At 34.8% G+C, this 12,853-nt stretch overlaps 1 protein-coding gene across 1 annotated transcript in view; it reads left to right on the top strand.

Annotated features, from left to right (window-relative positions):
- Positions 1 to 12,630, top strand: part of LOC146992881 (transmembrane protein 163a-like) — a 32,337-nt gene extending 19,707 nt beyond the window's left edge. The window contains exons 4-6 of the mRNA XM_085810097.1: positions 2,695 to 2,806; positions 3,928 to 4,069; positions 9,594 to 12,630. Coding sequence (XP_085666223.1) covers positions 2,695 to 2,806; positions 3,928 to 4,069; positions 9,594 to 9,642 — 303 coding nt within the window. The 3' untranslated portion in view covers positions 9,643 to 12,630. The remainder of the gene's footprint in view (positions 1 to 2,694; positions 2,807 to 3,927; positions 4,070 to 9,593) is intronic.
- Positions 12,631 to 12,853: the final 223 nt, after the last annotated feature.

Below are 12,853 nucleotides of genomic sequence, written 5' to 3' on the forward strand. Positions count from 1 at the left end.
ACACACAACTATTGATGGCTGCGGCTTTAAAATCCAATTTTATAATGTCCGGCTTCCACTTAGGGCACCAACGTTTCACTTCCTGAAGCATTGCAATGTAAGTTGCTTGTCTCTTATCAGGCAGAAATGCAAAAAGCGCTGGGTAAACGTTGGTCTCAGTTGCTGTACTCCTTAAATCGACGTGTATTGTATATATTTGAGCAAATTGTTTCGGACAACTTTTAAATGTTCCATCTAAGAAAAAAGTCTTTCCATTTTCCAAAAGGTACAGAGATTCTTCTCCTCCAAATACTAAAATCCTGTTACCTTGGTCATTTTGAAAGTCTAAGCGAAGAAAGTTTTCTTCATTAGAAAGCAAAAGTGTATCGTTTGCAAACTGAATGTCATTGGCATTTTGGGGATTTTGAGTAGCTCCCAAAGCCTTTCTCCTCTCCTTACATAAAGCAGTTTTGGCATTGGAGTATGTCGGTATTTTAGCAACGAAATCATAACCTTTCTGATATAATTTTGAAAGTTCTTCTTGAAATATCTGTGGAATGGGAACTGATGTTTCTTCTCGGACTCTTTTTCTGCAAGTCTCTAACTTCCTTTTAACTTCGATCTCAGCAACGTTGGGCGGGCAGGAATGTTCAGTTTTCTTCAGTACTTCGTACTGAAAATTTGTCTTCACATTTCCTTTACAATGATGTGTCTTTTCTTTTACACATACCCAACTCATTCCTAATTTATTTTTTCGGTGTAAACGGTGCGGGTAATCATCTACAACTAAACATTCTTTTCCTTTTTTTGTAGAGAGTAATTTTGTTGAAATGGCTATGGGTTCCATCACAGATTTTTTTCGACGATATAAAACGACATACACACTTCAGGATCGAACATCTACTGAGAAAATGAGAAAGGCCTTCTCTCTCAAAAGTATCGGCTTATCTCTACAGCAGGTGCAAAGCTCGAAACTACACAATAGATCACATTTGACTGATTAGGGAAATAACACAACAGGTGCAAGAATGTCCGCTCTGACCATTTTCCGATTAATAACGTTGCTTAATTTGCACTTCGAAATTCCAGTCTCATGCGTTTTTGAATAATGGAGGAGGAATTTTTCTAAACGGAAAGCGCCAAAACCTGTCCTTTAATGCACAGCTTGTTTACATGAGACATTTTGAAGAAAAGAATAATTTAAAAGTAGTAGACGATATGTCTCATTTTAGACGATATTTTTCGTTTCTCATTTCAAATAATAAGCTGTAGCCAGAAACTTTTATTCCAAAACTTTTTTTCTTTCTTTTATTCTTTATCGAAATTATTCTAAAATTGTGTAAACGCCATCTGTATTTAAAAAGTGAGTAAATGCATAAAATATTACCTAATAATGTACTCCTTTAAAAAATTGAACGAACATAAGGAAATCCTGGTAGTAGATGGATGTCTTTTATTTCATTTTCGACAACCATGCATCCTTTTTCTGCTTCTAGCTCTCAGATATCTGGGGATATGCTACTCTAGGATGCTCTAGGACTCGGAAATTAAAGCAAAATGGACAGTTTTTTTTTTCTTGTTTTCAGATGAATCATTTTCTTTTCACATTAATAATAGAGTATTTTAGCAACAGGAACAAAGCGAATGATTTCGTAATGTATATTATGCGTTCACCTGTACCACAGCTGAATAACTGTTTGATAAACCAAAACTTGGTATTTTTCGAGAAAATTCTCGAAATAAATTAATTTTGGATAAAAATTCTTGAAATATATCAGCTTTTGAGTTTTACATTGTTCTGTTATTTTGTGTAGTGAAACGTTGTTAGAATAAGAGCTACTACATTAATTACTTGAAAGAATTATAATACGTTTCAAACATAGTTATTATTATTACTTTTTAAAGTCGGGAAAATTGTTTTATCTCGTGTTGCCTACTATAAAATTTGCTCACTTCAGCTGTGGATAAAATAGTACCCGTTCTGAAAGTATAAGGTTGTTCTTTAAAAGCTTTAAATAATACATCTCTAGAACTTTGCATGTAAAGGTATAAGTAACCAGTTATTTCAGACTGATCAAAGCATAGTGAATATTTCACTAATTTTAATATTTATTCTGCCAAGATTATGAAGAAAGGTAGATATTATATTTATAGGACTTTCTTACAAGCAGGATTGAAAATGCTTTCAAAAATCCTCAATCTTCTTTTGTGAATATTTGGAACTAAAAAACTATCCAACATAAATATTTAAGAAAATAAAGTTATAACCATTTTTGTAACACCCCAAATAGATGTCAGGACAAAATAAGAATTAAAATGAGAAAAACAAATTTCTTTTCCCATTTAAAGTTAAAAAAAATTGTCCATACTTACGCAAGGTCTGACTATCAGAAATTAAAATTCATTACCTAGCAGTGTAAATTTGCATTTTATAATGGGTTTTATGTACAGTTATAGGTTCATTCTCTTGGGCTTTTCGAACCGCTTTTAAATTTGGAATTAAATGTTTACCTAAACTGACGCTTTTGTAAACGTGCACACATGTTCGGGGTTCGTATGCATTCATTTACACCAAATTTAGTAATGTAAACTAAATGTAAAACGAAGTTTGCTTTTTTTTTTATGTAAAACTTTCTGTTAACATTTTTAGTTATTTTATTACACTCTTTATTTTACCGCATTGATTCTCACTTCTGTTTTTCTTTTCTGTTTTAGTTTACGATTCTTCTTACACTTTCTGCTGCGGGCTTTGGAGTTTGTGTTTTGATGGGTTTGGCAAAATATATTCTGTGCAAGAAAATGCGAAGTGAAACTTTGTTTTTAGATGGTAGGTTAGTCCTTCTTGTTACTTTACTCCAATATAAAAGTAGATTATTATAAGGAACAAAATATTGCAATTGCTTTAAATCAATATAAAAAATAAATTGTTATGAGGTACAAAATACTGCAAAACTGAGCAGGTCTCAGCCAAAATATTTTTGTGTATTAATAGTTTTCCTGAGTCGAGAAATTAGCAGAAATTAAAACTTGATTTAAGAGATACTGCATTTCCTGGCGTATTACTTTCTCCCAGCTTTTTAACGCAAGGTTCTGAAAATTTGAAAAATATTAGCATAATTTCCTCCTTCCTCTATTGTGCATAGTTTTTCCCTCATAGGGCTAGTCAATTGGTAAACTGTATACCCTTAATTGTTTTTATTTTTATTTAGTATATTGAGTTTGTATTTGCATTTTTGTATAAGCATTTCAATCATTTTATTTTCTCTTGCATTCATTATTTGAAACGTATTTTGTGCGGATTCTTCGTTAAATTGTCCGAACCCACCAGGTGCTCTTACACTTCAGAAATCTTTCAAACATGGATTTTACCTTACTTCTGTTATTTATTTTCTAGTTCATTATAAGTTTATCTACTGTTGATGTGTTCAATCTTTCGAAATCTGGGTCTGTTATTCGCTTCCCTTCATTCATCCTGTTGGGAAATGCGGTCAAGACCCATTCATGTGAAATAACCCCAGAGCTTTGCAAGGCAATTTAGCTGGATCCATCGCGCTCGAGGTCTGTGTGACGTGTCCAGCCCAGTTACTGTCAGATATTTTAAACTTAATATTTCTATGATTTATTATTGGAGTGGTAGTTACCAGTAGTTTATCCACGACTATTTTTCCTTTGTTATGTTCTTAATGTAACCGTGTTCTTCGGAAATTAAATTTCTAACATAATTTTCTCCTGTTGATGTTCGAACGATAAAATTAGTTAAATAAGAGGGAAATTTACTCTGGAAAACGTGGTATATAGTTATATTTCATTACGTTTGATAGAATTCAAAAGTAATTCCTGTAACCACTTCATTATTATTAATAAAAATTATTTGCTATTTACACATTATAATAAACTTACGTACTATAAAAATATTCAATAGTTAATTTCTTTAATTTATTTTTTCAGCCTTGAATTCTTTTCTCAACGCATTATTTGCCTCAGTATTCATAATCAGCAACGTTGCATATTCTGCTGACAAACATATATGGTTTTTGGATCCTGTGTTAAGCATAATATTTTCCATAGGGTTGCTAGCATTAGGAGCTCGGTAAGTAAACAAGATTCTGAATGCAAAGACCTCACACAGTAGTGTCAAAGTTTTTAAATTAAAAACTTTCAGCTTTCAGTAAAAATATTTTTTCTTAATTTCATTTTCCTTCCGTGTTCCTTAATCTCATTTCTTGGAAGGCTTGCCGCAGAATTCATTTAAAATGATGTTATTGCTAAAAATACTTCACTTTTCATAAAACGGTATTTCCGTGTAATGGTGACAATAAAGATAAACGCTTTAAACATGCAACCTTGAAGAGAAAGTAATTTGTTGTACTTAAAATGAAATGCCTTCCTAAGTAAGCAAAGCATGTTCGGAAAGAGAGTTGATTTCTTTAAGCAAACCAATTTTACTCTTTAAAGAGTCATTAGAAAAGTAGAACTTTCTAGTAAACAGTACATCATTACTTAAAGATGACACTCTTATCCAGAATTAATTTCATCCGTGCTTCAGTCGCTGTTCGGTTTCACTGTCCAGGAGATATTTTTTCAGCACTTATAAAGGTAACAGGAAAAGTAATTTGGAAAGTAATTTTGGTAATGCATAATATTTAAGTAGAACTTGTCAAACTAAATATAATGACCTTCGGAGAAAACTTCAAAAGAATATCTGAAAACTCAAAAGTACTTTAAATTTACAGATAGCTTCCTAATTACGAGTATAATGCTGCACCCTATACTTTGATTATGGCTGACAACAGCAAAAATATTAATTACCTTAGTTAAATAAATAAGTAAATAAGATATTATTAAAATTAAGTTACTATTTCTTTGGACCAAATATTTGTCATTTAAATTTAAATGAAAATTTTGAAAAAAGTTATGAAATTATGAAGTTATGAAATAAACTTTTACACAGAGTAATTTAAATACCTTAAATAAAGTTTTAATTATAGGTTTTTAAAGGTAAATTAATTAAATTCATTTCCACAGCGACAGAAGACGATCGCTTATCATTTAAAATTTCATTTAGCGTTTTGGCACAAAATACTTCCTTCAGTACCCCATTTTACATAGCTACAAGGAAGCATTGTTTCGAAAATTGAAACGCTATGAACTGATTGAATATTTACTATGTATGCATTTATATAACCTCATATTAATTAATGCGGATGTAGGCGATATTGGTGTTTAGTTGATATTAGTGCTCACCATTTACCTGCTAAGTCATGAATATCGTGTAGAAGATTGATAGGATTGTTATTGACCAGTACGAACATGAATAGGAACATTATGAAACTGGAGCGAATTACTCATAAAATGAGCACATGAATGAATTGTATTTCATTGGAATTTCAGCTCATTTGCTATCGATAAATTAAATGAGTCCACTCCTATATTCAAAACGCCAGTTCTTTTTGATGAGGAAAAATATTCCTTATTATCTTCGACGTAAGATCCATCTCAAACCACAACGGCAAGATATGCTATAAATTCCTCAAGAATTAAAGTCAGAAATTGAATCTTTGAAGAGTTGAACCATGGATTTTATTCATAGGCGAGAATATGACTTGAAAACTGAATTCTGGAGAATCTGTGCAATTTTATAACTGACAGAAGGATGAAATGGAAGTACGAAAAGGTTACTAATGTTTTCTAACAGTGGAATGTCTTCTTTGAGGGCAAGATGTAAATTTTTTAAAGATATTTATAAACAAACACGGAAGAAAATCCTCAGTCACTGACATCTGATCTCAAATAATTTAGTTCATTAGTAAGAAAAGATACTGAGGAACAAATCTGAGGCGCAAAAGATACCGAGGCGCGAAATACATAATAGAAAAAAGAAGCAATTTCTTGCTCAGCCGGATGACATAACTAGCATGGGGAGGCAAACAAGCAGAAAAGGATTTACGGTAAACAGTAGTACTGAAACCAGATTCATTGCGGTTTGTAAGAATAGCAAGGAAAGGAAGGGTCTTGTCAGATTCAGGTTAAAGGAGAACTGGATGATTGTATCAATCGAATTTATAACAGATAAGGGCTGGGATAAATCTTCTTCATTAACAAAAAACGAAGTGTCGTCTACGTAGCGAATCCAGAGATGAAAAGATATTTTCTCAAATAATTTGACCTCAGAATATTGCATGTAAATTTCAGTACAGGACTAAGGGAATCCCGGCTAAGCGAAGAATGGTTTTTGTTTTCAATTATGTATTTCGTGCTCTTAAAGTTTGCTTCTCAGAAACTTTGCCCGCCGGTGGCCGAGCGGTAAAGTCGCTGGACCTTGATATCTCGATCCGGAGTTCGAGGCTAGCTGCATGGGAGTTTTCATAGTTTTCCCAATGTGTAAGGTGTATATGAGCCAATTTCACTTAGAAAGTCGTCCATGACGGCAACCCTCTTCTTAGGTATATAGCCCTCGAGTGCTTTGTCGCAATCAGATAGACCAACCTCAAAAAGCCTGACTTCATTCCACCCTGAAAGCATGAAATTCTCCTCCCGAAGGGTAATTTTCCTCTGTTGAGAAACCTTGTTTAAAGGTCCACATTACACATAGGAAAAAGCTCAAAAGGTTCATGCGGCCAGCCTGCTCGCTTAGAATCGAATTCAGGTCGAACGACCAGTGTTTAGAGACTTTACCGCTGTGCCTCTGCTGGGCCTGAACAGTGGGATCAGAAAATGAAAAATCTGTGATGTAATGTTTTTGTGGCATGAAAGAGATCTAGGTATTTATCAGTTATACCAAGTTACATATGCCTGGCAATCGATTTTTGGCGTCAAGAAACAAAGCATCAAAAGTAAGTTACAAGGTAAGTGAAAATAATCCGCAAAGTAATCTCCAATTTTCTTCAAAAGAATTGCATGCTATATGATAGAAAAAGTACAAAAGAAAAAAAAATGGAAAAGAAAAATACTAAAATTACAAATAAGATTTTGTTACAATTATTTCCTCAAAAGGCTTTGTTAAGGTTTTTTGCGCTGTTGCCGAGCCCACAGTCTACTAGTCTACTGCTGGATTCACTCCTGTTAACATCCCTTTTTTAGTCTTTTTAGCTTTGTCATTAAGAATCATTTTCTTCGGATTTATGCCATATACAATTCAAAAATACAAAATAAAAAAAAAATAAAAAAAAAAAATTAAAACAGCATAGCAGGATATGTTTAGAATTCCCGATGCAGTGTTAATTGCTGGCATAACTTTTTTTTATATTTTAGCTCAAAAGGCTATTAGTCCATATGGGCTTTTAGTCTCGAAACTGATTTTGCGTGGTAAAAACGGCTAAAAATAAACGGCTGCATCACATTTCAAATTGTTGACGCCTAATACTCTGTATTATTTTTGAAGAAATTAAATATGAACTATCCGCATGTATGTATGCACGTTCCTCGCATTGTGAAAAAACGACGGTAATTACAGCCATCAAAGTTTAAATAACGTAGTCCTCCACCCGAATATGTGCACCTAGATGCACGAATTTCATCTGTAAACAAGACGCAAAATCCCATTTCTAGATCAATATCCCCTTTTGGTCTAAAAAAAGTTCATAAAACTTACATTTTTGGGGTTGTATATAGCTGCATAAAATAGAAAAATCATGCTGGAAAGCTATTACTTGAACAATTAATTATAGACGGCGTTTTTCCAGGAACAAGGGACTCTTTTTTTTTAACATTGTTGAAAACAGAACTACAGAAACTTAATTACTGATTTAATTACAGGCAACGTGACCTACAACTTAATAATGTTTACTGTTTACTGGTTGTTGGAAAGAAAATTGGATGCAGCAGTCGATAACGGCTATTGAAAAACACTGGAGATGATTTATTGGGGAGAAAAAATCCTGGTGTCAGAAAGTATCGCCAAGAATTTGAGACCGTATATATAATAGATACGTTTGGTTTATCTAATTATGGCAAAGCCCACGCAACGGCTATTTACCTAAGGCGAAGGATGCCTTCGTAAAAGACGTTCCATACGAAAGTGGCTGGTATACATGTTATACATAGAGAAAACCCCGAAAAAGCCTATGCAGGCAGCCCATTCTCACCTGGGATCGAACGCCGGTCCAACCACCACTGCTCAAAAACTTTAATGCTCAGCTAGACATAACCTATAAGTATTAAATCTGTTTCAAAAAACTCAATACTCAAACACTTGTTCAAACACCCTTTACACCAGCAGTGGCCAAATGGTTAAGAGATCTGAATACTGGAAGGTCGACGTCTGTTTGAACTTAGGCAAACGGACGGAAGGCATGTGGTTTTCGAAATTTCGATTGAAATTACTTCACGAAAACATTTATCTTTTTAAGCAGATAGTCCTCGTGTGCTTTCCCATCTTCAAGTAGCCCAGCTAAACGCCCTTCATTGGAAATGCAACATTTCGCAAAATGGTCGAAAGATACTTCAACTCAATTTGTACTATAACACTATGTTTCGTATAAACTCGTTTCATGTATTGCTTCTGAAAAGAACACGATACTGTTTTTTTGATATCCGAATTCAAGTAATGCAAGTCACATGACCTTTCCGCCAACATTTTGAAGGCAGGAATATTTAGAGTTTTGAATAAGTTAATCAGCTAACCTATTTGTGAACAGAGGAAAAATAGAAGAGCTTATGGGTAAAGTAGGAGAAGAACTTTCTATCTGATAAACTGGTAAAATGGTAAAATTACAAGAATCGCACCTGTTCTAGATGAATACCATGTAAAAGAGACACTGTAGATTTTAATTTTTTTGAACCCTCTTACGGAAATTTTTAATGATGAGAAAAGCTCCTATGCCATCCATATAATGAATTATAACATTACCGTAGGATCTGCTCTAAAATAAGTTTTTTTTTCGTTGAAGATATTTCTTTTATTGACAGAGTATTCTGAATTTAATAGCTCAGTTTTCGAAGCTTCTTTTGAGTTTTCAAATTTTGACTGTGAAATTATAGATATAATAGTTATCTCCAAAGTAATAAAATTGCAGCTAAGAATTCATCCATTAGTGTAAATTGCACTGCTGGCCATTAAAATTGCAACACCATGAAGGAAAGCAAACACAAAAAAGATATTTATTGTACGTAAACAGTAGGGCATGAAGACAAAATGATTAAATTTGTAAGCACATTTGAAGTTTACAGAGGTGCGAAATCAGTAGAAACATCTAGCACCCCTGGTACCTAAAACGGCCCTTACCCGGTTAGGCATGGAGTCTAACTGGGCTTCGATGACAGAGACGGGCAACTCATTACATTCTGCCACGATATTCTGAACAAACTTTGACCTTACATAGCGCTTTCCGAATGAGAAATCCACTACACAACGTTTCTTGTATGCAGTCCTTCAGATGTCGTTTCTCCCTGCTACGTTTGTCTAAATACGCTGAAATACTAATCATTGGCATATCCCAACCTCTTATTCCTTTCATGTGATTTTGACGTTCGTCAGATGATTCCTTCCTGGTGTTGAAATTTTAATGGCCAGCAGTGTAGATTTAGGAACATGATAGATTCCACAGTAATTTTATACTTTTTCTTCCGCACTAGCGATCATTTTTATGTAACACAACGCAATTATTTCCTTTTAGGACTATTAGTATTCATCGGCAGGAAGGTTACCAAGCAAGTGAAATGTAAGAATTTCTGCTTAAGGAAGATAACCCGTTGTGGCAAAGAATTATATTTTGGTACCTGCAATATTATCCCGTCGAATGTGTAACTGTTGCCAAACAACGCGATGCCAGTTCGGAAAAGTGTGAACTAGCACCATACCTCATTCTTCTGGGCTTACGATTGCTATAACTCAGATCGATTCTTGATAAGCCACGTTTTGTTTAAACGAACACTATATTGATGTACTTTTTCTTGAATTTTGGAAAAAAGAATTGTTTTAATTAGGATGTTCTTTCTATAGAAGAGCAAGCAGTATAGTAGAGGGTGGTTATAATTTAGTGACCCTATTCAGAGCCCTTTAGAACCCCTTCTGCTTATTGAATTTTAAAGAAACTTGGTATATACATTATATGGACAATGCAAAAATGACTTCTGCAATAAAAAATTTCAAGGTTTGACCACCAGGAAGAATTGCGAGGCCTAAAGAAGGACAAAAAGTCTGTCAAAATCATTAAAATTAATTTAAATACACAATGTGCTTGCTGAACGGGTGCTACATTGAGGTCAATTATGTGTTGAATGCGCTTTATATAGGTTTTTCAACGGTAGCGCTATAAGAAACTCTCGAGAGATTTCAGCAGCATGGCGTGTAATGCTGGTTTTGAACTCGGGTAAAGTCCTAATTCCTCCTCCATAAATAATGTCTTTTAGGAATGTCCACAACCAGAAATCAGAGGGATTTAAGCCGGGTGAACGAGGAAGCCAGTCATTCGGAAGAGCTCTGGATATTACATGTTTCCTCGCAAAAGTTAGCACGAAGCAGTTTTTTGACTTGGCGCCCACTGTGAGAAGTTGCTCCATCTTGCATGAACACAGTGAGTTGTTTGCAAACTTTGCCGTTCCTGTAAAGCAGGAATGATTTGCTAGCGAAGGAGTTCACTCTACCGTGTATTCGGGACTGAGCACGTTTTAGGACCTTCACGAGTGAGAGCTTCAAAGAAAAAAAAAACGTCCGAGGATAAAATCAGCAGTAAATCCACACCACGCAGTCAAGTAATCAGAATGCAGTGGTTGTTGGTGCAGGACATTAGGAGGTGAAACACCCCAAATACGGCAATTTTGATTATTCACAGCTCCATCTAAAGAAAAGTGCGCCTCATCTGACTGTAAGAATTTTTCAAAGTGACGCGTCGTCAACATCCATTCTCGCCAAAATTCGGCAAGCAAATTCACAGCGTGTTTGGTGGTGTTGGGGCTGCAGCATTTGCACTATGTGCATCTTATACGGATACCATTTTAAAATGAATCGCAGAATTCGTACTGCCAACAAGGAATCGCCAACTCACGTGGCGCCGATCGAGCAGTTGCTGAAGAATAGCGGGAACTGGAGGCTCTTTTAACTTTTTCCGGCACGCTATCTTTTAAAATTGGAGTTTTGATAAAATAAAGGTAGGCAGTCTAATTAGGCCTGGAGGAGAACGCAAAATTTTGTGAAGATAGCACTTATCCTTTTAATCATGTGGGTGTGCCCAAAGTGGTACACTGATTGAATAGAGCTTCGAAGAGAGTGCTGAACCGAGCATTGTTGTCAATGAACTGACCGATGAGATGCGGAGAAACAAAGAATACAGACTCTATCAGTTGTCCTAGATTATCGGTGAGCCGTGTCTTTGCAAACCTAGGGTTCGCCGTTTGATTTTAGGCAAGATTTCAAGGTAAAATTTAAAACTGTTATAGAATAAGGAGATTAGCATACAGCCAAAAAATAACATAGAAATTTCTTTTCAAACAATTCCTTTTATACCCTAAAAACATTTGGAAGATTTCTTTGAAAAATGAGGGTCTTAAAAAACTAAACATAACTAAAATAGATGGACTGGTTATGTGTTGAGCTGCCATCTACTATAAATAAAGAAGGTTCAGAGTAACCTATAGTAATCTATAACTCCTTTTTCATTCCATTTTTCTGTGCGTACAGAAGGAAAATTTTATGTTTGTCCAGACCGGACACACTGTGCCGCAAAGAGTTAACCACAGCAGTAACAACTTCTTCGACAGTTTCATTCGCAAACGGTTTCCGCTCTCTTCTTGGCAGCACACGCATGCCGCCAGTCTTTTCAAATTTCATAATCATCTTCTTCAAATCATTCTTCGAAATGGCACCTTTTCGCAATCCCTTTAAACGACGATATTCCCGCAATGATTTAAACGATATCCACGCAGTGATTTGAATTCTGATAAAACAGTTTTACTAAGTAAAGGTCTATCTTTCTTCTGTAAGGGCATGGTTAGCGATGACAAAGGCACGCAGAATGATTTTTTTTGATCTGACTGCAAGGCTCTTTATAGGTTTGACTAATTTGCATAAGGGAATTTTTTAAAAAATTGCCATCTGGTGGCCAAAAATTTGAATTATTTTTTTTATTGAAGAAATCATTTCCCCGTGGTCCATTTAACGTATATACGAAGTTTCATCAAAATCCTATAGGCAGCACTGGTTCTACAGGGGTCTGAATAGGATCACTGTAATTATAACCACCCTGTAATTTCAAAGTTATGGGATCCTACCATCAAAAAGTGTGCATATTAATGTACACGATGCGATCAGCTCAATATGACTGATTAAGTGCGGGAAGTTTGTAACCATAGCGTTCTATGAGAACTTCTGGTAAAATCGGAGGGCCTAACAAAATAGTAGAAACCAACGGAAGCCTCTTTACGAAACCCAAAGAAGAAACACATCAAATACTGCCTTTATTAAATAAAGAGGTATCAGTCCTTTCAGGATTCCACAGGAAAGACTGGAGCAGCTTTGGTAGGATCTCCGCCATTTTTTATGCTTTGATGGCTGCCAGCTTTCACCATCGACAGGATAATATTTTGTAAGTACCGATATTTTTATATATGTATGCAATGTATATATTGAATATAAAAGAGAAACTCTTGTAAATTTTCATACAATATTTAAGTTGTCTTTGTACCTGCTAACAATTAAAACAGTTTTAAGTTGAATATATTCTTTTCTTAATCTCATATTTGACACTGAGAATATTCCATAACTATATTTTATACCTTGAATCAATGATCATAAATGAGACACATTGAAATATCGATGAATAACAGGTTTGATGAAATATTGATGAACATATATACGTGGACTACAGAGGAGGTGGAGTACAAAGGAAAATGATGGGCAATTTTTGTATATGTTTAAAGTGAGTGAGGAAAACGCACC

This window comes from Stegodyphus dumicola, chromosome X2 (genome assembly GCF_044657685.1).
Source record: "Stegodyphus dumicola isolate Sdum_Otavi_A_Nest chromosome X2, ASM4465768v1".
NCBI classification, from domain to species: domain Eukaryota; kingdom Metazoa; phylum Arthropoda; class Arachnida; order Araneae; family Eresidae; genus Stegodyphus; species Stegodyphus dumicola.